Below are 27,454 nucleotides of genomic sequence, written 5' to 3' on the forward strand. Positions count from 1 at the left end.
GGAGATGGGTACCAGCAACCCCACCAGGGATAAGCATGTTAGATAATGGATGGATGAAATACTGCATCACAAGAAATGATACAAAGCACCATCATTTAAATACTACTCTAATTATAGTTTCTTTTATTATAAAGTCCTGGGTTTGGAGTTCTTGCAGCTGAAAGGCCCTGTGAAGACATTCTGGAAGCAATGTACAAAAAAAACAAACAAAAAAACTAATGGATAAGTGATTGACTCTTTAGACAATGTGTAGACCTTTTTTTTATATAATGAAACCAACTTAAATCTTAGTTTTTTATATCTGCATCTGCAGACCAACAGAGAAAAAAAAAACAAGTAGACAGGAATCAAAAAAATTAGACATGTTGAAATTTATTTTACCCTGGAAATACATAAGCCTGTTGAATTTTCTGGACGTTGTTGGTGGTAGCTCTGATGACTGGTTTCCAGTTCAGTGAAGGAAGGCAAGCGGCAAAACCCAGCATATTTCCAAGTGCTGAACATATTTATTCAAATAAGAGTCTGAAACTGACTTTTATGCCTTTTTTTTGTTTGTGACAGCAAAACCTCTGATGCCCTTATTCTGTTGCCATTTCATAGTAGGTTCAGTCTTTAAATCGAAACATTAACCACAAGCAGCTGATGCAGAGTTCATTTCACGTCGTTTCCGACTAAAATAATTTAACCTCCAAAGGTAAAAACGAAAACAAAAAGCCCTTTAAGTTGATGCCTTACTGTTCATTTAAATAAGCATTTGAATTATCGTGTGTCTTCTTCTTTTAGATAACCCTTTTTTCTTTAAATTAAAAACCATTCAAATGCTTGTTCGCCACCCGCACCCCCCTGAGCAAACTTGATATGCAAACAAATTTTTAGCATAAGAAACTGTTGTTTTTTTTGGGTTTTTTCCCCCATCATTTCCAAGATGATGTATTTTGAACCTTGACATTCATTTTTGAATAGAAAAACCTAAAAACAAACAAAAAAAAAAAAAACAGCTGCTGTAAACTGAATTATATTCAAATACGGAGATACTTTTGGACTTGTTCATGAAGCTGCATAAAGGAGAAGACCACATCAGTCAGGGTTAATAATCAGCTGCAGCTCCTTCAGTGTGAATACCTCAAGTCGAATTGGTCTGATTACTTATTACTGTATTAACTTTATTAGAAAGGTGCTTGCTGGGTGAAGTTAGTGTTGATCGCGATGGTCGGGGTCAAGCAGCCGCCGCAGCGATATATATGGGAGCACAGGATGGGTAAAAATGGTTCTCTGACTCAGAGAGTGGCATCTCTTGGAAGAACTGCTCAGTGTCTCTGTTTGCAGCAATGCTGTCGAGCACGATCTGAATGGCTCTTTGTTCGTGGAAACGACCTTCATTCTTTGATCTGTGGTGAAGAGAAAATCCCAACGGAACAGATGAGACTTTGTCTCAAAATGGAAATGATCTGTATGCAATCTGAGGTGTGCAAGACACAAATAAGTTTACGGCGCCAGAATAGCTCCATCTTACCTCTGTGACGACACCTGCAGCGATGGTGGAGCCGACGTATCTCAACATGAAGCGGCCCAGTTCTTTGTAGTCCTTGTACAGCTCCAATGACACCGGCCTCTGGGTCTGAATCTCCACAATCGCATTCATGCCCTTACTCAAACACCTGAGCGAGAAACACGAGCAGGAGACTTTCTAACCTGTTTGGACGTGTGTGTATTTAACATAAAGTTTGACAATATGGGGAAAAAAATAACCACATAACTAAAATTGAAGCCTTTGTTTATGTAAAACGTAATGAAAACTAAGGAGAAGCAAACATTTGTTGCCACTTAAAATGGCTAAAGATCACAACAGGCCTGTTGCAAAGAAGGCGACACCAGCAGATAGGGGCTGGAGTGTCGGATAGAATACACCTTTTTGATTCCCTCTTTTGTTTAATGAATAAAACTAGATTACATCTAATGAAACAAAATTCTTTTCCAGAGATATATGAAAAAAAACACTATTAAACATCAATATGGCAACATTTGTTTAGAAGAACTGAATAATTGATAGATGTCATATTTTTCTGACTATAAATCTAATTCAATGTTTTATACAAAACATAGAATTTACATAATTTAAGAACCAAAATAATATATACCGATGAATTATTTTAACCAATACAAATCAACCTTAACACACGCACTAACGCACACGATTATGTTGTGGTCTTAAATGTACGAGAAGCAGAATCAAAGTAACTCTCAGTGACTGAACTTTACATTAATAAATGTAAAAGAAATGCAGTGACACTCTTCCCAGAAACTCACTTTGGCTTCTTCTTTAGGACTTCACCACTGCTCTTGTGCAGAACGCTGATTAGTTTCTTAATAGTGGCCGGCTCGCTGACTGTCTGGTAATGCAACAGTACCTGTGCAAAAAACACAAAAACAAAACAAAACACAAAAACTCATTTTTAAGATGCTCGCACAAACTGTCATCAATGCCTTCCAGAGAGGAGAAGAACACAATGTCTCTATGAAAACAAAAAACAAAACAAAAAAAAAACCCATACACATTCATCGCCAGATTAAGAATAAGCTGTGAATGTTTTGTGACACTTACTGGAAAGCCTTGTGTGATGGGAACCTCGATATTGAAGAGCAGGATTCTGGCTCTGAATCGAGTACAGACTCGAATCGCCTCCTTGGGGTCACAGAACACACAGCCGACACTGTATGGAAGCAGAACAACAAGCAGGCATAATGCTTCGAGTTAAGAACATACATGTGGCTCTGTAAGGCACCACATACACCCAAAAAGTGATGCTCTGTAGGTGGATTAATCATAAAAATTAAACAACTTTTGTTTAATAAAAAAAATCTTCTGTAGGTTTACTTAATCTTGATGATGTCCATTCCAGTCACTGTGAGGCTGACGTGGTCTCCGGCTACGGCCCAGTCCAGCGCCTCATCGTGAAGAGTGATTCCTGCAGCACAAATACACAGAGCGCAAGTCAGTCGGTGGCCACAGGGTGGCAGTGTTTATCTTCAGAAACTCAGTCGCAAAACAGACAAATGAACAAAATCGAAGCTCAATAAGTCGTGTGAAATTAATTGAATTTCCTGCTTCCAAACAGAAATGTACTTCTAACGTATGAGAAATTTTAAAAAGGACTAACTGATACAGATTCTGAGGGAACACGTTTTGGTTAAATAAACAGAGTTCAAGAGGAAAAATATGACACGGTGCTTACCTTTAACTGTGCAGGTTTCATTGGGAGGCATTGCCAGTATTTTGTCTCCTGTCTGAATAAAACCAGCCTCAATCTTCCCTGTAACACAGAAGCCTGATCCCTGGTCTGCAAATAGATTCACACGTATAAGGACATGCATGTAAAAATATGAAAAGAAAGAGACATCTGCAACATTTTTAACACGCAAAAGTGATATTTTTAATTTTTTTACCTTTGAACACATCTGAGACGCATAGTCTGAAAGGTTTGTCTATTGACCGCTGAGGGGCTTTGAATGCATCTTGAGGGCAAAAACAGCAGACAGAAAAGGAGGAAGTCAAAACCATCAGTAGTAGGAAGAAGACTGGTAAATATTATGAGAAGTCTGATAACATATGGCACTGAATCATTTTCTGTGGTTCCAGACAGAGTCTGAATGGTCAGCACTTTGACGGACACAACTCAGTAAACAAGCACGCAAAACTCGAAAGAAACCAGACTTGATATATCACTAAATTTAGCAATGTGCTCGGACGAAACAGTAGGCTGGTTTCTGTTTACTCAGTTAAAAAAATAATCAAATTTGCTTGCAAATTTGTAGTTTGCGATGTTATTTGACAAAATAGAGATGTATTAAAACCCTTCTAGACCGGAACGTGTCTCTGACGACACGGCCAAATTTGCAGTACCGTAATTCTGCCACACGTAGAATTACAAGAAAATAACTTGCTGGATATTGAAAGTTCCAGTTGTTATGGATACATGGGTAAATATATCATCTCACAGGACATTTAAAGAACTACTTACAATTAAAATAAGGAAGAAATATATAGGTAGACATTTGAAACTTAGGCGTAAAAGGGTTTAAAGTGCCAAACTGCTTTATAAGCCATTGAGTGTGGATTACCAATCTGCTCCAGCAGGCTGTGTCCGCTGTACCAAGACTTCAGCTCTGATACTGTGCTTCTTGCAGTGAGATTTTCTCCTGAGAGGCCGCTGGTGGGGACGAAGAAAACATCGGACTCCTGGAGAAACACAGGTCCGGGATGAAACCAAACAAGGACCGAAAAGCACTTTTTTTCCCAGCTCATTGTTTATAGCAGCATTGGAGCAGTAACACCGGGTGACACAGGTTTGGTTCAAACCCCACCTTGAATCCCGCCTGCTTCAGAAAATGGCCAAGTTTTGAGCTGATTTCTTGGAAACGCTCCTGTTGCCAGTTTACCTAAATCAGAGACACACACAAAGGAAATAAAACAAGAAGAAAGTTTCCCTGTCAGCAAAGCGGTGAAATTGAAATTCGTCAGCAACATACCGGAGATTGTAGGAAACAAAAAAACACAAATGCAGTTTCATAATGCTGCTTTTGCATCGGATAGAAACACGTCAGTGTAAAACTGATTGTGCTGAAACTCAAAAAATATATTTTGTCAACTGCAATTGTAATACAAATGCCAAATTAGATCTTTTGCTACCTTGTGTTTTCTTCCTGCAGAAATAATAATAAAAAAGAATATACAGTAATTACTAGAAAGCCTAAAAATCTAAGTGAAAAAGCATTTTTTTGCTTTGTACAGCTATTGAAATTTCAGCATCCCAAACATCCATCTGTAAATATAAATCAATGTTAGCCTTACAAGAGCAGACGTCTCGCCAGTTTTCACAAACTGTAACATAAAAAAAAAACAAAAAAAAACATAGAACTATTCCATGAACTCGTTCAAATGTAGCTCCGTTAGAGCAGCAGATGTTACCTGGTCCATCTTGTTGACAGCTACGGCCAGCTGAGTGACACCCAGCGAACGCACCAGCAGGGCGTGCTCTCTGGTCTGACCGCCTGCTTCAAAGCCCGCCTCGAACTCTCCTCTGCTGGCGTCCACCACGAGCACCGCGACGTCGGCCTGGAGGAAGAGACGGCGACGGCCATGAGAAACATAAGAGGCTGCAAAACGTGACAGTGTTGCGTTTGGCTTTAACTCCTCAGAGGCCTTTACAAAACAGGTTAAATTACACACACAGGTGGATTCTACTCACTAACAATGTTACCTCTACTTGTTTGTAATTGATTTTTATTTGGGGGTGTCAGACTAAAGACGGCTGAACATAAATGCAGACCATACGTGCAGGCTTTGATTTGTAAGAAATTTGGAAAACCCATGTCTCCTTTTCGTTCCACTTCATAATTATGTGACACTGTGGTGGTATTTGATAAAAAAAAAAAAAATTTAAACTCATGTAAAACATCAAGGGATACAAATACTTTTTACTCTCTCTTAACAAAAAGACAGCACAGATGTGCAATATTAAGTTCAAACCAACAATAAATTCTAATATTTAATTGTAGTGTTTAAAAATGACAGTGGTGATTTTTGATTGTTCTCCAAATTCAATCACAGCCTATGGTTATCAGGATTATTTATCCACCAAATTAAAATAGCTGTGAGAATATGAATGTAAACAGGCATAAAGAACAATAACATCTGTTTGCAGGTGAAAATAATAATAATAATAAAAAACAATAACAACACCTCAAAATTGCATTTTATTATCTGTGCTCTCTATGATTTCCTTGGCATTTGTTTTGGAAGAAGTTCATGTTTTGGTGTCAGATGCCATATTTCGCAGCTGACTTTTTTTATTTCTTGATAACATGAAAAGTGTTGCACGTTTTGCTGCTACACCTCATTCTTTGTGGACGTAGCTTTCGCGCACTCATTTTTTGAGCCATGAGTTGCTGTGATGCATTGTGGGATATGTGCAGTGTGATTGGTGTGACTGCAATCTTAATAACTGGTGGGGGTCATTAAAAAAAAAAAGACTTGAAACTATCTAATGGGTCAGATCATCGTCAGCAGCAGCAGCTTTATTTATAAAGAGCTTTAATAACGGCTTCAGCTGAACAGAGCCAATAGCATGGGAGATCAATATGAGAAAAGGAAACATCAAATAAACCTGTACCAATAAAAGCTGAGTAAAATCAAGTTTCAGTTGGGTTAAAGGCTGATGAATAATATTAAGATGTAGCTTCAGCGTGACTCAGCGTGTAAAACTAAACCATTTCCTGGTACTGGCAAAAAAAACAATTAATATAAAAGCATAGTGAGGCTGCTGCAGAATTTTGGTAGCTGTGTATCAAAGTATTCTGGTGGTTAATGTCGAACAGCTAAAGTTTCCTTTAAACGAGGTCGTGAAGCAGGACGATAATCCCAAACTTGTACGCAAATCTAAACTGGAATGTCTGAAAAAAAAAATAAATGAACAAGGGCGATTACTCACAGTCTGACTTCTGATGTCAACCCAAATAAAATGCTGTGAACTGAAAAGTGTGTGCAAACAAGCTCCAAAAAGCACTCAATGAATAAAGGCCCCGCCGTAGAGAGGTAAAATCCCCAGATAATGTTGTGAAAGACTGATAAGATCTTGCAGAAGTTGATTAGTTCAATGTCATTCAGATGGTTTTATAAGCTACTGAATCATGCGGTCGTGTTTTCCACACACTATTTCTGCATGTAAACACATATCGCAGTTAAAATATATGTTCTCAAAGTAAATTCGTAAATTCAACCCCTATATTGGCTGCAAAAACTGACATTTACCCAAGAATTTATAAACAAACATATAGGACACAATAAACGTCTTCTGAGGCCCACATATCATGGACGTGATCATGACTAAGGAGTTTGTCTGAAACAGAAACCCCTTACTCACTACAGAAAGAGGCTAAACGTGAGGACAGTCATACAGAAAAAAGAGAAATTACACAAATTCTTCACGAAAAGAGACAGGAGACAAGCACACCCATGCCTGCAAAGACACCTGGTGACACAGCAGCAAAAACCGCAGAAATGATGCTGACGGGTGTGGCAAGATGTTGGTGAACGGAGCACATGGGAGGGGCAGAAAAGATTCAAATCAAGAGGCTTGTTGAGATATGAGAGGAGTCATAAAACAAATTCTCTTGTAAAAAAAATATCCCAGGTTATTTAGCTAACAGTTAGTATCCTAAGTAACCCATAAACACCTAAACATTCTAGTAAGACGTTCATGCACTAGAAGCAGACATTTATTGTAAAGACATATGTATAATAGTTGCTAATAATCCAAAATTCATTAAAAATGCTACTAGTGAAATTGACAGAATAATCAAAAAAGAGTAAACTGTTGTATATGCTATTCTTCTGAATGTCTGCTGTCACTATCACAAAAAAAAAAAAAAAAGATTCAATGTTTTTTTTCCCCAGTGTTCTCCAGTAACAGCAGTGAGTTAATGGCTTCATTTATATGTAGCGTGCAGGCTGCTTTGGAGTTTGGCCGGGTGTACCTGTGCAGCGCCTGTGATCATGTTGGGAATGAAGTCTTTGTGTCCCGGAGCGTCCATTAGAGTCACCACCTTAGAGTTTGTCTCAAACTTCGTCATGCCCACATCCATTGTCACCCCTCTGGAGTAAAACGGCAAAAAAAAAAAAACAATGCAGAGGCATTTCAACCATCTGTTCTTATCAGATTAAAAATAAATACATGTACATGCGTATCAGGTGTAAAAAGTGCATAAACAAGGAAATCCTGCTATCAGATTGCTGAGTCGTCCAAAAACCTTTTGATGCAGATTTAAAACTAGGCGTGGCTCTCCGATATTGTGCGTCTACTTCAGATGTTACTGGTGAGTACGGATGTATTCCCACCCATGTCACTTTCTGTTTCTGAAAATATTTCGCTTCTGTTTTGCTCTCATCATAAAAACAGAGACGCCGAGCGAGGACATGCAGCGGCTCACAAAAGTATTCACGCCCCTTGGACCTTTTCGCATTTTGTCAAGTCACAAATGCAAACTTTATTGTACTTTATTTGCATTTCACACGATAAACCTGGTTTTTAACACGTTTTAGAAATAAAAAATAAATTTAAAGCATGACGCGCAGTGGTATTCAAAGTACTCGGCTGCAGAGTCAAAACTTTTAAGAGCCAAATTTTCCTGCAGTTACTTTTGCAGGTTTCTTGGGGTGCACATCAATAGACTATTTGCTTGAGCTGGATGTTTATTTGCTGAATGGAGAGAAAGAGTAATGCATTCATCAACTGTCAAATCAGTCACAGGCTCTGAACTAGGTTCAGGTCAGGGGCATCTTTATGGTCACCTGTTTCCCATCCTCAAAGTCTTTTGCATCAACAAAAAAGCTTTTCTTACAATTACCCTAATATTTAGCTCTCTCCACAGATCTCTTGCAGTGTCACTCGAAAATATCGAAATTATTTCTAGACAAAGAAAGCATTGCTTCTCAGATTTTACAAGTAAGAAAATACGGAATCCCATGCATCTTTTTCTTCCACTTCACAATAATGTGCTGGTCTATCACACCAAATCCCAACTTTATGCAATCAGTTTTGTGACCAACGTGACAAAATGCAAAAACGTTCAGTGGGTATGAAATATTTTGCAAGACATTTTATTTTCATATATTAACTGTTATTACAACATGTTGTCTTTGTAATAATTGTTTTGCTGGGTCTGTTCGATGAACAGGGTGACCCTTTGTCTGCTGTGGATCAAAGAGAAGTTAGACGGCAATATTTTTTACAGCATTGAGTCATGCTGGGCCCTGTTCACGATCATCAAAACTATCTGTGTGCGTCTCAACTTTTTTTTTTTGCAGCTTTTACTCAGCTTTGTTGGGCCGTTTTAACAATCAAACGGTAGCTACCTGTCCCTCTCCTCGCCGGTTTCATCCAGAACCCAGGCGTAGGCAAAGGAGGCCTTTCCAGCCTTTCTCGACTCCTGTTCGTACTTGTGCATGGTGCGCTTGTTGACGTTCCCCAGCAGATAAAGCATGTGGCCCATCAGGGTGCTCTTACCTGCGTCCACATGACCTGCAGAGAAGAGAGACAACAGATGAGGCAAGGTAGTTCTGAAACAAAGCTGAAAATGCTGAGTGGATGCTGAGTGGATGCAGGGCGGTGAGGACAGATAAAGAAAGGAGGAAGAATGTGCTAATAATGATAAGCTAGGTAGCAGAAGGGAGAAGATAAAGCATGGCAAAGAGAAACCACAGGCGGGAGAAGGAAACAGAAGAGTTGTGCAAGTGGAGAGAGGCAGACAGAAATGGGAACAAGGATGGAGGGTGACAGGGGGAGGGGGGCCGTGGTAACACGAATGGTTTCATTCTCTATGGGAAACTAGAATCATCTGCACTTCTGAAACTACCAAGTCACTTTTTCTGGTGTAACTGAGAATGAAAAGATGATTGAGCAACTGTGCTGGTCTGAAGTCAACACATCCATGCACACCAAACATGGGCAAAACTAAAACAGCAACACTGATAATAAAGGTGCAACTAATCTTCCTCGACTTTATTGCTCAGCTTCTTGCACAAAAAACAACTACATCTGTACTAAAGGACTTTTTTTTTTTGTAACTCTTGTGTTTAAAGATATTCGCTCCCAAGTTACTTTTCCAAACAACTGTGCTTTCATCCTACCTATTACTACTAAATTTAACAGAGGTTTGCCCCCTTGTCTCCTCTCCAGCTCTGCCTTGATGTTGATCGCCTGCCGCGTCTTTCCGGAGGAGCGTCCTGGCGTAGCAGCGGCGGAGACTTCGTCTCCATTTGACGCTTTGGATGGAGTCTCGGGTCGTTTGGGTGTGACCTCGGGGACCAGAGTCGCCTTGGTGTTTTCGGGGCTGTCACCTCGCCGTGCTGGGCTGGCGACAACGCCGTTTTCCCCTGAGCTGAGGAGAACATTTCATGTTTTGTCAGTGTAAAACAATGAATAGTCTGATCTGAGTCACAAATATGAGATCACAGCATGTAAAAAAAGAATCTTGTTTAACAAGAATATCATTGAAAAGTTCATGTTTAGTAATTCAGTTCATAAGGTGAGACTCCAGGTATTACATAAAAGGTTTCACAGCAGTCTTGATAGTGTTGCAAAGCAAAGCTCATTCAAGAGTTTGAAGGACATTCACCAGGCAAGGACTTGTTGCTGAAGTTAGTCCTCCAAGAGCTGGATAGTCTTCATGTCCAACTAACTATCTAGGACATGAAAAAATTGTCACATCGCTTTCTAAAGCAAGAATCCAAGATGTGTGAGGTTCATATTATGGTTTGCCAAAGTCACTGATGATTTGGGGAGTGATGTCTTCACCTGGTGTTTGGTCTCCTGGTTTTTGTCAAGTCCAAAATCAGCTCAGCCATCTGCCATCTGGACATTTGTTTATAAAGATGCTGCTTCCTTTGCCAGCAAGACTTGGTATCCGTTCAAGAAGACACCAGGCCTATCCATTTAGGAAAGCTAAAGCCCAGCTATACCAAGCTGGGCTTCTATTACACCTTAACAGAGTGACAGGGTGATCACTTCTTTGCCACGTTGCATTAACGCAGGAATTCAAGCAAATTGAAGCCTAAACATGAACATAGTGAGCAATATGAGTTTTACATTTGGAATAGAATTACTGATCTTAACCTTTTGAGAGTAGTCTGCTTTACTAATTTATACCTGCTTGAGAGGGAAAAGGGTTTAGTATACCTGGGAACATCGAAGCCCATAGTCTGCTTCTTGCCAGAGACGGTCATTCTGGCCACTTTGGGAACCACTTCGGAGTCCAGTTTATCGGGAGCCGCATCTCTGCTTTTAGCTACGAGAGTAACGAGCAAACAGAAGCAACCATGATTTACCTGCAACAAAGAATACAACTGGGAGTAGACTGCAACTGAGAGCGAGCTGCAGTGCATGCTTCTCTCTGTTCACTTTGTCAGTTGAAATCAGTGAGGAATCCATTTGTATGGATTCAGAAAACTGCACACTAACATAACCTAGATAATTTAAGTCAGATGTAAAGCCCTGGGGCTGAGACTTGATAACGTTGATAACTGTACCGGTCACAGTTGCACATAGGCGTGTATGGTAGATATTTGAGAGAAGTGAGAGTGCACCTTGGAACCTGCTGTGCTGTGAATCTCCCGTCTATCAGATTGGAAGCTCATATTGTGCAGCAGAGAGACTCGTTGAGGTCATTGCTTTGTCATCCCAGTCCCGAATGGCCACCGGTCCCACTCATATCAACAGGTTTCTGATTCATTCAGACTGGGTTGCACAGCCAAGCCTACTGCACACTGTGTTCATGTGTGTGACATCCTGGCTCAGAAAGGGTTAATTTCAGAAGTGGCCGTTGCCTCCCGTCTCTACGTAAATAGATCAGCGTGACGCAGCATTTCACAGAATGAATCCTTCTGAAAAGGTGTCACCTCAGCAAGTGCAGAAACGGAGGTGAAAGCATTTTTTTTTTTTTTTACTCACTACTGATTAAAAGACAAATCTAGTCAGTTAGTTTCTATTTTAAAAAGCAGCCAGAAAATATATTTCTCCTTTCATATATTTTTTTCAGTAAAGCCATCAACGGTAAAGAAGCAGCCTTTAGCTGTGACTTGTTATCTTATTCATACTGTAGATTTAATTAAACACACACATCAGTAAAATACCCCTAGGGAAAATAAGAGGAGTGATTCAACAGAATATTAATGGACTTTCTCTAACCAAGCAGTCTCTGAATGACTTGTCCTGAATTAAAGAAAAAGTCCCTTTCTTTCTGAGAGATAGATATGCAACTCGCTGCACTCTGATGAGGACTTTTTTCCCCTTCATAAAGAAGGAGCACATCTATGGCCACAAACTGAACCTTATCAGTATGTAAAAGAAATCATTATTTTGAGCACAAAAGGCTTAAGATATTTTATTTTTAATTATTTTAAATAACACTTTAAGGGTGATGAATGTCACTACATCTCATGTTTCATCTCCCCTCGAATGTGTAACATGACACAGAAAAAAGTTCACTGGGGAATTTCACTACTTCCTGCAGCTGGGTTTTTTTTTCTTGTCCATACAAACTAAAACTTCAGATGTTTCCATAACCTCCAATAAAAAGAACAGTAGCGAGTCCACATGTTCAGTCCTGTGAAAGGTTTTTGTCTAATTTTAGATCAAACTAAGAAAAGGTTTAAGAAAAACTTAGAGTACACACAGCTTACTAAATACTGTAGCTGTATGTGTGGAGTTTGTTCCGAGTTAATCTGGGGTCTCCTGCATGTGTCATTGTTACGCTCTGAGTAAATTTGGTAGACTGGCCACTCCTGGGAAGGTTCTCCAGTCTTCCATGATTTCTACCTGTGACTTGGTGGGGTCCCAAAGCCTCAAAAATTGTTTCGTAACCCTCATCAGTGACTTTGATTCTCATACCTTAGTGATTTTCTTTAGCTAAAACCATAATGTACTGCCACATAGAATCTGTTGGCCCTCTTCTTTTTGTCAGTCAGATTTTATTTAAGAGACTCTAAGTGACATTAACATTTGTTTGGATTTTTTTGAAACATGCATGCATGACAAAATCTGTTAGACAGTAAATACATTTTTACAGCATTTTTACATTTGAAAAATATTGGAAACTATCTGAGGTACAAAGAATTATCAGCTAAAAACTTATTTTTGACAGAACTTAATTTAACATTCTTTCTTGTCCGTCTGATGCCATGCTATCTTCCCCAGTATCTTAAGAAATAAGAAACCTTCTCCATGACCAACGAACATTTTGATCTGTGAAAACGTGATAATGCTTTAGTAAACAATGAAGCACTAAGTTTTTTTTTGTTTGTTTTTTTTTCAGCAGCTTGCCTAAGGGCAACATTAACTGCTCAGTATCTTAAAAAGAAAAAACGCTCGTATACATATCCAACCTTTGACGCTTGGAGCAGGATCTCTTTTCACTGTTTGGACTGTGAAGTAGACATTTGGCATGCTCCCATCCAGGATTTCTTTAGAAAAGGGGACCCTTGCAGTGAGTCATCTGCACACTTGGCCTGAGGGCCAAACTTTAGCAGCATAAAAGGAGTCCGCCCAGGATATGCAAACACTGAGCATCCCTTCCCCCCTCAAATAAACACAAGAGTGCATATAAAAGTTACAAGAGGCAGAAGTAAATTGGTGAGAAAATGTGTAGACACGAAGCTACAGATGTAAAATATGTAAGGAGGGATATATATATATATATATATATATATATGGTGAAAGATATAAAAGTAAGAAATTAACAATATCCTACATTGTATGTTTATGTGCATGTAATACTAAAATCAACTCCATGATGTTCTTAAATTCAACATTTGAACATTTTAAATCTCTTAAGTTTGCTTTCAACTGTATTTTTGTCTTAATAGAAAGGTAGGAGAAAGGAGAATTCAAAAGATGGACTGGGCTTACCACTGGAGGCCGCTAAAGACTTTGTAAGACAGGAACTGATAAAATATGAGTCTTTTCAAAAGGGGAAAACATGTGGGGACAGAAAGGGGGAAAACACCCAAATCAATATGTGTACTGAAAACTTGATGTTTTCACTACATAAGAAAAGTTTATTTTCTTACTTTCCAACCTTTCAAATCACACTAAAACTTTATTGCTGTACAGCAGTTATGATTATCCACAATGTCTGTACTTTCGATCATTTTTATTTGCTTTTTTTCAAAGTCTGAAATGTATTTACACACACCAAGATCCCTATGCCTAACCACAGTTTGGAAAAGCCCAGATGATTACATCATAGTTTTATAAGCTTAATTAAAGAGATGCAGAAGCACAAGTATGGATGTGTTTTCAGGCAACACCCCAAGAATACCAGATCCTGGTGTGACATTATGAAAAATAAATAAATGAATCAGAAATATAAACCTCAACATCTTTAATTCATATCTGATACAATTTACCAGATACCTGAAGGTGCCACATTGATCTGTTCAAACAATTATAAACAAGCATAAACACCACTGGAATGTCCAGGCAGTATGCAGATCAGAGAAACACCGGTTCCATTCCCCAGAGATGAATGTGTTTCAATGCAAAATGTGGGCATCAATTACAGAACAAAAGACCATGTCAAGATACAGGCTGACCCTGGTAAAGGTCATCGTCCAGAGTAAAATGACCTATATGGACATGGGTTGAAAGGCAGCTCAAAGTTAATGAAGCTAGAACTCAAAAAGCAACATGAAATGACAGATTAGTTCTTGGAAGATGTCTGATAGGAACTAAGCTTTAAGAGTTTTACAATAACGATCTTTCTTTTCCCATTTGGAGGAAGAAGAGAAAACTTGCAACCATGAGAACACCAAAAACTAATGGCATCATAAGGAAAGAACATAATTTGGAAATATTGAAGCAATATCTAAACATACCAGCCAGAAGGTGTGGAAGCCTGGGTGCAAATTAGTCTTCCAAATGAACATTTAGCACACTATCACATTGTAAATGAAATGGATTAAGGACAACAAAGTCAATGATTGGGAGTGGCAATCACAAAGCCCTGATCTCAGTCCCTTATGTGGGCAGAGCTGAAAAGGCATGTGCCGGCAAGGCAGTCTATAAACCGGACTCAGTTGTGCAAGTTCTTTCTGTAGGAATGGGCAAAAATTCCAGCAAGATGTTGTGAGAAGCTTAAGATAGGACACTCAAAAAAAAAAACTTGACCAAAGTCAGAGCATATTAGGGGAATACTATCAAATACTCAAGGAATCCATGTAAACTTGGGCACCCTAAGAAATGTATTAAAAGTTCTCTAAAACTCTAAAATATGTACTTGAATCATCTTTGCCATTTAGCAAAATTACATATTTTTGATAATCTCGACGGGGGAAACAAAAAAGATTATATGCCTTTTTATAAAGTCCATGTAAATATCTGGTTTCAGCTGTACAGTAATGAAATTAATCTAATTCCTTGCTTGTTTTGTTGACATCGATGTACTTCTTGAAGCAAAGATATTAGAGAATCTGTGACATCGCCTGGGAATTCAATTTCATTCATACTGAAATACTGAAGGCATGAATGAAAATGATTGCTAAGGAAATGAGACTGGTACCTGAGGAAAAAAGCTTTGACAGGGCCTGTGTGACCCCTTTTCAAAATGAGTCACCCAAAAGACATAACCATCTGTGAACATGTCAGGGGTTATCTTAACATCCCCGGCTCCCACCTACTTGGCACACACTCATCTTTGAGTCATAGCAACTTCTTTAAAACTCACACCTACTGCTTTTAAATGTGTAAATAAAACTTAAATGAAAGTGCTGCTCCAAAACAGCGCTTTCATGTACAATGTCCCCCACCCCAACGTGTACAATGTCAAGGCACAGTTTTATTTATGTTTACAAATAACACAAAAGGCTTTGAACGGGATTCTAATCAGCTACTTTCTGCTATGACCTTTCAACTTTTAGACTACCACAAGTGGAGGCCTATCTCTTTCTGAAGATTTGCAAAAGAAGCTATTTTTTTCCACCTTGGTAAACTCTTTAGCAACGACATCCCAACACTCCCAACAGCATTAGAAAGAAAGAAAAAAAAAACACAAGCATTTATTTTCTGAGCTAGAGAACCAACACTGACCAACACATTTAATCCTTCTTCCATAAAATTTGATTCACGGACAGTTTAATTACAAAGATGACACTTTCCATATTTTCATCCTTCCAAACTCCTCTCTTAACATCTGTCTTACTCATAAGCTGAATTTAGAAGTTCTATTTTAAACAACCAGAAGAACTGATAAACTCTCTTTACCATTTTGATCAGAATTTCTGGTATCGAGTCTGAGTTTATAAACGGCACAAGAGTTCTCCGCTGTGTTCCAAGCGCGATTTATAAAAATTAAATGGCAATGTTAAAACACAGCACAGTAATAAATGTAGTATGTGCAGCCGCTTTTGCTATTGCATTGCTTATCCAACATTTTATTCATAAAAGGTCAGCGTTTTCATCGTAAATTAAGCAACCAATAGGAGAAACTAGTGACACACTATACTTGGAAATAACCCCAGCTGAAGGTGGAGTTCTACACTGGAAAGTCAGATGTTTCCAACCGAGTTCAACCCTTCTTATATCTGTTCCCACTTTTGTGACAAAGAGGACACAACACGACTCCAGAGATTTAAACAACAGGGCAAAAATATTGTAACAGAGCAGAAAAAAAAATCCGCTTTTAACGAGTCTTTGAAACTATTGCTTTGGCACCAATGCTTAGATCCAAGGCGAGCACTGACCCAGCATTGGCACCCTTCTTTCTAATTTATTTTCAGAAAACTCCTCAATAGGAAAGATACTTACTTACTTAGAATAATGCTGTTGAATTCATTTATCTTACGTACTCTCTGTATGACAATGAGAAGTTACAGAAAGTATTTAGTGCCAACAAATCTCTGTTGTTTAAGAGGTCGGCCTGACATTATTGATGCCAACTAAGGACAGCAAGACAAAATAAAAGAAGTAATTAGGTCTTAATTTTGCATAACTGAGTTGGTTAAGCTGCATTAAAATAGTTGGACAAATCTAACCACAATCTCATATTTTCCATATAGTTTGCGTCGCCATGCTCATTTTCCACTATGATGATTTAAACTGCTCCTTTCACAGTTCTCATATACTAGCATTTCATTTGTGATTTAGACCGTGGCATAAATTATGAATTGAGCTGGAAAGCTAAATACCCCTGCACATCCGCGAGATTTTTTTGATCTAAAAACAGCAACACACAAAAACATAAAAGGTGTCTTGCTAAAGCCTCTAACCTAGAACTACCAGCAGCATCAGTTGAACAGAGAAAGACATCTAATATTTTGTCAAACATGGCTGTGAAAGCTCCTACTGCATAAAATTACTCTTTACACAATAACCCTAGATTTTTTCCTGACAATATATAAGATTTTTGAAGACTATTGGTATTCAAGCATCTCTTTTTCCATGTAAGTCAAAGCCCATGTTTCCCTCTTAGTCAATTTGTCCTTTTGCATCATGCACCACAATAAAGTAGCAGCACTGCTGACATGTAAGCAAAAATGCACCTGCATTCCTTTGACCACTTGCTGAGAGTAAAAATGGTATTTTCCAGTGTTGGCACCACTTCACAAACAGTGTTTGTGCAACAGATACGCCTTGCAGAAATGCAGAGCCTGTAAAGACGCTAAATGATTTGATCTGCCATAGCCTTTGTCAAAGCTGTGAAAGTCGAGAGACATGATCAGATTTTCCTACGTAGGTGGTGTAAAAGAGACACGCACACACATAAAGCAGGCTGATCGGCTGCTGTGCGGAGCCGACGTGCACTCGGGGTGACATTTTCTCCAAGACTGCAGCTTCCTGCACAAACCCACACACCGACTTGCCTTCAGACTAAAGGACAGAGCACTTGCTGGACACACCCACTTATTAATGAGGTACTTGCTCATTTCTAGATTGCCGATGATAAAAATGGTAAAACAGACCCACCCTTACTCACTAAACAGACTTTATCTACCATCAAAATGACTTCTTTCCAAACCTTGACCCCACCACCTCCCTACCCCCTCACATGGTTACACTGTTCTTTGAAAAAAAACCTGTTTGACAAGTCATTTTTGCCCCCATAAACACTTGAATGTGTTTATTTTTTTCCTTGGCCTCACTAGTCTCAGTCTGACATCCTGAGGGTTGATTACACTCAGATTACTTCTCATTCTAAAAAAATAAAAAATTACATACGCTAAAGTACACCTGATCTTCTTTATCCAAATACAGTTTTCTTGGTGCAAGAAAAGTTTGACATTAGCCTCCATCTTCATAGCAGACCAAAGAATAAGGGAGATGGGAATAAAGTGGATAAAGTTGAAACGGTGTTAGATTCACAATCTGAAAAAGAAAAAGTATGGCACAACAGAAAACCTACAAAGTCATGACTATCCACCAAAACTGACCGGAAAGGCAAAGAATGTGTTTACTGGAGAAGAAGCTAAGAGGCCAATAATAACTACAAAGGAGCTTTGGAGAAATACTGCTTAGGTTGGAGAATCAGTTGAAACCACAATGGTTAGTCATGTTCTCCAGAAATCTTAACTATTATGGAAGAATATGTGCCAACGTGTTTGGCAAAAGGTGATCTCTTGAGTCGAGACAAAAATAAAAAAAAAACTTTTTTGTCTCTAAATGTCATGTATAGTATGCTTCACATAATTCTAAACACACCAACCCCACGGTGCTACGTGACAGTACCACTATGCTGCATGAATGCTTTCATTCAACAGAGACAGGAAAGTAGTCAGAGTTGATGGGAGGATGGATGAAGTTAAATACAGGCCAATCCTGGAAGAAAACCTACTAGAGTTGAGACGAGAGAGATTCAGCCTTCAGGTAGAGAATCCCGATTAAAAAAACAACAACAAAAAACAACCAGAGCTATATTATAATAGTTTAGATCAAAGCACATTCAGGTGTTGCAAAAGCCCAAAGTCTAGCCCTAAATCCAATTACAAATGTGTGGCAAATCATAGAAAATCTGGAGGGTTGAGTACAAATGCATGCCACACTTTGAAGCCTTTGTCTTTAAAAAAAAAACCAAAAAAACTTGCACTTAACAATATCTATCACTTTGTGTTGATTTGTCAAATTAAATTCCAACAGAATACACTGAAGTTTGTATTTGTGACAATATGCATTTCTGAAGAGAGAAAATGGTAGTAAAACTTCTGCAAACCCTCGTGTTGGTGCATTATGTTTATTTTAGTAGTCTTGTGTCTTGTTTCAACTGACCGGTACGGCGTGTTTCTATACACTATTTTGTTTATTTCCATTATAAATAGCTTTTTTTTGGTTATGTAGATAAAGATATGTTTTGGCATACTCCAAACTGCAAATACAGAAAGATGTGTGTTAGGCATGAACAAAACTACAAGACATGTCTAGGTAGGCATGTTTAGGCAACATGCAATTCTTGATCTTTATTTCAAAATTGGCATAGTTAATCAAGTGGTAAATGAGAGAACACCCAGTGCACATCACAGTAATTGTCTTTAAAAGGCATCAGTTTTGCTCGACAGTGTCTACATTCCAAATGAAATCCGTCTTTCAAACTAAACACTTAAAGGCATTCGCTTGTCTGTTCCAATATCTGTATGCACGTGTGCTTGAGTGTCTGCGTTCTTGTTTGCTCATGGGAAAATCTCCAGGTGTCCCCTAAACCAAAAAGTCAACCTCATGATCTCGAACGCAGGCAGTAGTAAACCAGCACAATGGTTAACTGATCCATATTCCAATCGCTGCAGCACACCTGCAAACAAAGCCAGCCCCTTCTTTCCCCTTTTCAGAGTTTACGCAGGCTAGAAAAAGGGTTTGTACTAGAAGAGAAAAGCTTTAGTTTTCACTTGCAAGGATTAAACGTTTTGCAGTCCTACAAAAATTAAAAAGCCATATGTCACCAAAAAAAGTATAAAAGTAAGATTTAGCTTTTAAATCACTGAAAAACAAAGGCTGCCATAGGAAAGTACTGAAAACGACTAAAGGTCTTTTAAAAGATGTGGCTACACAAACTTCATGCACAAAAAGCTGCCACCGTTTTCAAATTTAGTTAGCATTTCTGTTCTGTATGCTAATACTATAAAAAATTACATAGTACAATTTTAAGTTTCGTCTGTTCAAATTAAGTTTTTCATCCTTTTGGTCCCAAAGGTGAAACTCTAGCTGCTATGCTTATGCAACATTTTAAAAAAAGTTTGTGAGAGCTAAACTTTGTCTTTTGGTACTTTTTACCATAAAAAAAAAACAGTAATGTTCACCATTAAAAATAGGCTAATTTAGCACCGACTCAAGTCTTTCCATGAGTCTACCGTGTGAAAGCTTTGCTTTGATTAGCTCGAACAATATCGTCAGGTGAAGGAGAATCAAAACGGAAAGGTACAATAGGAAAAAGTGGGGGGCAATGCTCTTTGGACTTGTTTTGTGGTTTGAGAAGGAAGGACTGATAAGCACTTTTTGTCTTCTGGCCTTGTATTTTTCCTTTTATTAGCTTTCTCCTCGTCCTCCTTTGCCTGTAACTCTGAAACGACAAAGCGATCGCAAATACTGAAGGTTTTGCAAAAACAGACAAATCTTGTCCCAAGCCAAAAGTTGGAGTCGGAGACGACGGTGAGGAGAAGTCGCAGTCGAGGTGATGAGGGCTCATTCTGTTGGCCTGCTCCATGAGTCTGCTCAAATCGATAGCTTGACCTGGCTTAGATGGGCTGAAGACCTGCTGGGGTGGTTTGTGGTCAGGCTTGCGCTCAGTTCCACCCTCTTTAGTACTTTGTGCCAACACATCAGCCCTCTCTGGTTTTGCTGGTGACACAAGGGAGCTGAGGGTGCCTAGCGACCCATTTGAGGTGGTTGAGGTTTCGCCTTTATGTTCAGATAGTAAATGTGACGAAGAAAGCAGCTCCGAGAGGCCAGGTGCTTGTTTCAGTGCACTTGCTCGAGATTCAGTGCCGGCGGCCAGAAAGGAGGCAGAGGCACAGTTGGTTTCATGCTGCTGGGCTAGATCTGACAGTGTGACAGTACCACCCAGATGAAACGGGGAAGAGTTCGTGTTTGGTGATCTTCCAGTGCCTTGAGATTCAGAGTGAATCCCTCTTTTTTGATGCTGAAAAGCTAGGTCAGACAAGGAGGGTGCAGCATTCCCCTGGTTAGCAGGGGTGAGCAGTGAGCTTTGCAAAGTTGGACTGCGGTTCGAGTGTTCTTGGATTAAATCGGCCAAAGATGGGCCTCCTTTAGGGTCTACAACTGAGAGCGGACTGTAATTCCTGACAGAACTGAGGCTTCCGAACCCAGGAGGAGGAGCCAGAGTGGAGCTTGCTGTAGACACGTTTGGACTGTTTAGCGACAGATTACCGAGCGAGACAAAAAGGATGGAGGGAGTCGGTTTTTGTGGCGTTGAAGTTGTTTGTAAAGATGTCAGTGTTCCAAGTGAAAAGCCACTCCGACTAGACGCAGTTGTCATTTGGCAATTAGATGCTAATGGTAAAGTGCTCAAAGATGAAACAGCCAACCCTTGCCTTGTATCACTAACTCCTGTTTTACTCTTGTGCTCATGCTCAGACATGAGCTGAGCCAAACTGGTACCACAACTGATGCCTAAACGATCACTTTCAGGGTGAATGTTTTCCTTGACAGAGCTGCTGTTCGCCGGGTCAGGTTTATGTTGCAATAAGACGTTCTGCATATTGACTTCACTTGGTTGTGTAGCTTTGTGTGCCCTGGGTGTGTTGTCTGTGTGAAACAAGCAGGCTCCTTACCTTACAAAAGCCAAGTAGAGAAAGGACAAGAGGGATCACAACGCAGAAGGCATCGACGAGGAGGGAAACAAGAAGAAGGCAATTCGTTAATCAATTGCATGATTTAAATGCATCATCACCTGAGCCTATGCTGACAAGTTTCTAAAAACCACTAAACCAATGATTGTCTGAAAGCTTTTTCTATGCATCTGAATACATTTTAGCCTCTGAAATATCAAAACAAGAAACATATCAATTCACTTTTGTGTATTTAATAATATAATTGATAACAGAAACAGGAAAATTCTTTAGTTACACATAAAAATCTTAACATGCTGCAGCAACATATGAATTAGTAGAGACGTAAGAGATTGACTGGCGGTGAGAAACTGGTGATTTTCAGCTTTACTGCAGACACTCTAATATCTGGTCTCCAGTACAATATACTCATTTCAGAAAGTGAAACTCATATTTTATTCCACACAAAGAGAATATTTTCACGGTGTCCTCTGCTGAGGTTTTATATAAATGTTGATTTCATTTGCAAAAACTGTACCAAAAGCTCTCCTACAATGACCAAAGTGTTACTGTGCTTAACTGGCCAGCAAATCGGCCTGAGTGCAACCCAGTACAGAGTATTATCAAAAGGAAGATGAGAGACCAGACTCAATAATGCACATGACCTGAAGGCTGCCATCAAAGCAACCTGGGCTTCTTACACAGAACCACTGGTTGATTGCCCCCATGCAGTAATTCACCCAAAACCAAGTACTGAGTGCACAGAAATTAATATAATTTTAAGAAGCTGATGTTTTTGTTTAAAACATTATTTTTTATTGATATTATGTAATATTATACATTTCTTAGACACTGAATTTTGGGCTTTCATTATGTATAATGAACATCACTTTCTGAAAATAGTTTAACTTTTTCACAATATTCTAATTTTGGGAGCTGCATTATAATTAAGAGCTACCAGGTCACACTAAGCATAGTCCTTAGCCTGAAAGAAATAATAGTAGAAGTGAACACATTTTGCTATTTTCAGAAGACATGTGAAGAGAGATGAAACACATTAGCTATAAGCAGCTTTTTCCTGAGAAAACTATTTTTCACTGTATTTTCTCAGGAGGCTATTCAGACTGCAAAAAATCGACAGCCAACATAGACTGGTACTGATCATTTTGATTTTTTTTAACATTTTTAACAACTATTGGGTATGATGAATATGCCAAGGGACATAAATTCATATCCGACCTGAGGGATGTTTTCACAGATTAACAATGGGGTGACTTCAGAACACACCAAACAGGCCAATCAAGTTGCTCTGTTTTTATTCCTCTGAGCTCTCTAGTAACCGTCTTCCATCTAGCACACTGGATTTGGAAGCCCTGACAGCTTTTCAAAAATACCAGATTTATTGTAAGGATCTGCAATCCCTGTGGAACACTCACAGAAACCGATGTGGCTGCAGTTTGTAATGTTAAGCAACGAGTACTAATCACTAACATAAGATGCTAATTTATCAACTTCAAATAATTTTGTGTTCGTAACAGTCATATTTTGAACACAGAATTTCAGATTTTGATCCAGTACCGGCGTACCTTTCTCAGCGACGGCCTCCTGCTTGGTTCTCTGTGGAAGAGGCGTCTGCTCTTGTGCAACTCGGCCCACCGGCGTCATGTCTTCAGCTGCACTTCTGGTAACCGGTGCTGTTTTACTGTCTTCAGACAGCACTGCGTCCAGAGCCCTCTGTGGATCAAATCCGTGTTTCATGGCAGCCTGGGTCAGGACGGAGTCGGGCACTGCATCTCCCAGTACTGCTCGCATGTGGTCCAGACAGGAGAACAGCTTCGCTAAGAAACGAGGGAGACGAGACAAATGTAGAAAAAAATAACAGTATAAAGATTATGACAATATAATTCATTTATGTCAATAATAGTTGGCTACAGGTTATTTTTTTTTATGAATACCTTGATTAAGAGGGTCAAGGTTGAAGTCAACACAAGGGGACATGGGAACATCCTCATCTTCAAATTCTTCCTCCTCCAGAGGCTCCTCTTTAGGTGCTTGAAGCTCTCGGCGTGAATAGATGAACTGATTGGCTAAATAAACAGAATAAACAGAAATACCTTCACTTAAAGGCTGATATACCTTTTTTACGGTACACGACAATCAATCATCAATGATTCAATGGAAATCTCTCTCCACTGTTGGACATACTGTGAACTGGACTTGTTTTATAAAACGACTTTAGGTGACATTTTTATACTGAATATATATTAGCAATTCTTCAAATACAGTCAGAAAATTAAAACAGCTGTAAAATATGAAACAAACAATGCAAACAACGTCATTACTTTCTTTGCTTTGTATTTGAAACATCAAAATAAGAAACCTGAAAGTACAAGGTGCAAGTCAGAAAACAGTGAAACTTGGTAAAAGGATGTCAAAGAAAAAGTAGGATGATTGGAAAGTCCCTGCAATGAATCACAAACAGCTTAAATCCATCACTTTCATTAATGTAACTCTTTTTTTGTTTTTTGTTAGTAGAGCTGGGAAGCCAAGTGTGTTATTGCTGTAAGTAGGCTGATTGCAAGATGGCAACCCCAGCACCTGGTCCAGCTTAGGTGTTGAACTCCCAGAGCACAATGACAAAAATGAATATTCTGTGCCACGTTTCCATAAAACTGTTAACAATTCAACTGAAGTGTGTTCTACATTTTTCATATCTTCTACCACTAAACATTTGTTTTTAAAAAAAATCACTTGCAACTAAAGTATGATTGAAACTGAAGCAGAATTTAATACTTGAATTTCCAAAGTAACTTCAACTGAAATTCATTGGAAAATCAATGTGATGAGTAGTTTAAACAGTGACTGTTAGCACACTCAGTTGTGTTCTCTCACTTGCTCAATATGCAAAGATGTCTCAAACTCAAAACACCAAAGAAATGTCATTAATTATTATTATTATTATTATTATTATTATTATTATTATCATCATCATTATTATTACTAGTGTTTCAGCAGCTATAATAGACATTGATTATCTGTTTAAAATACAAGTGAAATTATCATGTTTCCATGTTTCATTTTAAATCTGTGTGTACATATCATGGTCCTTTGAAAATGTAGCATTTTTATACTCAAGTTTATCACACTAAGAGAATCGTACCAGTTTATGACAACTTTACAACTAGTAATCTTTAAAATATTTTACCAGAATAATAGATTTCTAAAAGTCTTCTCATCTTGAAAGTAACAAGCAGTTTTTGTTTTTCTACATAGCTCTTTGCTTCTACATGTGAATAGATGATGTGGCTTATACAAATATTGCGTATAAAATCCCCCTGATTATTTAAAACCAACCTGTTGCTGGTGAAATGCAGTAGTCATCCTCCACAGACTGTCCATACACGTCGTCATCTTCAAAGTCTAGACACATAAAAAAAAAATACAGTTAAAAATTGTTTTGTTTTTTTATCATTTTAATTTTGCTTCACAATATACTTGTTTATTGACAAAAGCTGTTGTCTTATCTGACAGCTGTCACTGCTTTGTCAGCAGTTCTTAAAAATCCTCAACATACTGTAGCCCAGGATTATGGATGTTTACTTTCATCAGCCATAATAGCCACATATTGGTTTCAGCCAACATACTCAGAAGATTTCTAACCTAAAAGACGAATCTACACAACAATAAATAAGTGAATCCAGGCGTCTTTTACAAAATATTCAATAGTTAGCAGCTGTTAGCAGCGTTTGCAGTGTTATCATTTGTTGAGTCCTCATGATTGCAGGTTTTATGATACCTTAGTTTTAAACCATCTTTATAATTTGGTGGAAAAGCATATTCTAAATGAGCTGCATTTCCTACCAGGTAACACGACAGCAACAATATTTTGGCAGCTGCATAAGCTAGTGTTAGCTGTTAGCAACGCAATTGTAAACAGTAAAGTTTAGCTTAGCGGCTAGCATGCTTAGCATGACGAGGCCCGGCATTTAGCTTAAAATATGAACCATTTCTGTGTGAAAGGTCTCTACCTTCATCGTAGTTGTAACCTCGAACATTTCTGTGGCGAGACATTTTGCCTGTGAGTCCCCCCTATCTGCCCCGGAGTGAAAGTTATTCAGCTCGAAGACATGTGCATCACCGCACCGACTGCCATTGGAGGTCCTTTCAGTGCAGCAAAATATATCGGTCTTAATTTGGCAACTTTAAAAGTAAAGAAATTATACATAAAACTCCTATTTATTTTACAACATTAACACATTTAAAGTTTTCTTATCAGGTAAAATAGCTTATTTTTATTTTAAAAAGTAAAATTTTATTTTTATTTTTTATTTTTTTCAATTACTGACGTAACTTCCTCTTACAGCGACGTGGCCTGGAATCAGTTTTAGTTGAACAGCTTCACAATAATCCATACAGTTTATGGCGTTTTTCATACTGATCTCCAGTCAGAATCTGTTTTGCAGAGCCTAAGTATAAACTAAGATAAATAAAGAAACATCAAATATATAGGAGAGGGATGTAATAATTCCAAATATACCATACATAAGTATGCAATATCCTTCATTTGTATGTACAAGAAATAAATAATAACTAAATAAATAAATACTATTTTAATTTTTGAAAACGGTTTCAACAATGCTCTGTTATATATCTACAGTACGGAATATTGTTATATAATCCAACATTTATTTACCCTTCTCTGCAGCTCTACTCTTGACTAATCTGGAGTATTCTTTGGTCACTATGATGGTGTTTAATAATGTTCTCCAACAAACATCTGAGGCCCTTCAAAGGTCATTGTCACAATACACTCATTTGCTAATTAATGATTCGTGAAGACATTGAAGACACTGGCTTTCCTTCAAGTGTAAGGAAGACTGTATACATGCAAAACCAACACTTTTCAGATTTTCCTTTATAGATCTCATTGAAATCAGCCTCTTTCATCCACTTCATGGTTATGCACTACTTTGTGCTAATCTCTATAACAATTCTTAAACTGTTATAGAGTTGAATTGAATTGTATAGTTGTAATGTGAGAAAGTTCTATCTGTATGAATGCTTTTGCAAGGTGCTAGAAACACTGCCAGTTCAAGAGGTCATGAGTGCTGAAACAAGTTGAGAAACACCACCTGCATGCAACACTCTTATTAAGCCACTACGATTTTGGGGTGTGAATGTCTCAACCATTTTGCCAAAGGTTATGCCCTCTGGTTAGAGACCAGCCCATCTGAGCTCACTCTACACCTTGTACACAAACAAGTCAGAGTGACATCATTTTTTTTCAGCTATCTTTGCACTAAAAGAAACATAAAGCCTGCTTACCACAAAAGGAAGAAAATGGGCTGATAGTATAGTAAGATAATTGCATGCACTTGTTTCACTACTATTCTAGCATTTTACAGTCACAATTTATTGGAACAGAGATGGATGTGTAATTAGAGAAATTAAAATGTATTTATCCGCAGTAGCTTACATGTGGTGATAAATCAAGTAGAAAACGTCATAGAATAACATGATATGATCAGTGCTGCAGGTGAGATATGCTCCTGCACATCTGCACTGTGACATGGAATATGAAGCTTGGCGTGTCTCCCTAAACTAAAAATAGAGCACAAAGAAAAGAAGGCAGGCTTTTAGTGAGATAACTGTGAATAACCTCACAATCTACAGCTTTTGTCTGAAAGGTTCGGATGGCAGCTTGACAAACGGCACATTTGACCGACTTAGTTCACCAGGAGGTAACTATTATAGGAGGATCATTCATACCAAGAGAGGCCGCTGGCTGAGGTGTTTACTATGTGTTGTGCACAGTTCACCTTTGGTTAAGAGAGCATGTGCGCGTGCGTGATCACCCTCTAGGTGGGTGGAGGTTTCCCCTCTCAAAATTCCACTTCCTGCTCTTTTGAAGATGCACATCTACATGTGAAAATAAACAACTGCTCTTGCATATATGGAGCACATGCATACAATTAAATCAGACACCAGCCTTGCTCACTTTACAGGGTCACACAGGTGACACGACGGGGAGAAGTCTTCCTTGTGCATAAGCAAAATGTTTCTGGGGCATTTCAAAACACCAACTGCATGAGAGAGAACTTCATAGGATATGGAACATATTTCCATATATATAAA

General features: G+C 38.6%; 1 protein-coding gene across 2 annotated transcripts; it reads right to left on the minus strand.

Annotated features, from left to right (window-relative positions):
• Positions 1-352: 352 nt before the first annotated feature.
• hbs1l (HBS1-like translational GTPase) lies at positions 353-25,514 on the minus strand. 2 transcript variants are annotated; one of them, XM_017302295.1, is made up of 18 exons: positions 25,348-25,501; positions 24,674-24,739; positions 23,275-23,406; positions 22,906-23,157; positions 10,734-10,842; positions 9,686-9,936; positions 8,912-9,077; positions 7,534-7,651; positions 4,967-5,113; positions 4,363-4,437; positions 4,120-4,237; positions 3,445-3,513; positions 3,234-3,338; positions 2,876-2,966; positions 2,603-2,711; positions 2,308-2,408; positions 1,514-1,658; positions 353-1,388 (listed from the first exon to the last, which is right to left on the minus strand). In XM_017302295.1, exons 1-18 carry the CDS (start codon positions 25,388-25,390, stop codon positions 1,377-1,379), a joined length of 2,109 nt encoding a protein of 702 aa, XP_017157784.1. In that variant the 5' UTR covers positions 25,391-25,501; the 3' UTR covers positions 353-1,376. The 2 variants fall into 2 exon arrangements, with proteins under 2 accessions (XP_017157784.1, XP_008396188.1); XM_008397966.1 differs by lacking the exons at positions 353-1,388; positions 1,514-1,658; positions 2,308-2,408; ... (9 more) ...; positions 9,686-9,936; positions 10,734-10,842 and adding an exon at positions 18,958-21,317 and having other exon boundaries at positions 25,348-25,514.
• Positions 25,515-27,454: the final 1,940 nt, after the last annotated feature.

The sequence above is a fragment of the Poecilia reticulata genome, linkage group LG21, assembly GCF_000633615.1.
Source record: "Poecilia reticulata strain Guanapo linkage group LG21, Guppy_female_1.0+MT, whole genome shotgun sequence".
Lineage (NCBI taxonomy): Eukaryota > Metazoa > Chordata > Actinopteri > Cyprinodontiformes > Poeciliidae > Poecilia > Poecilia reticulata.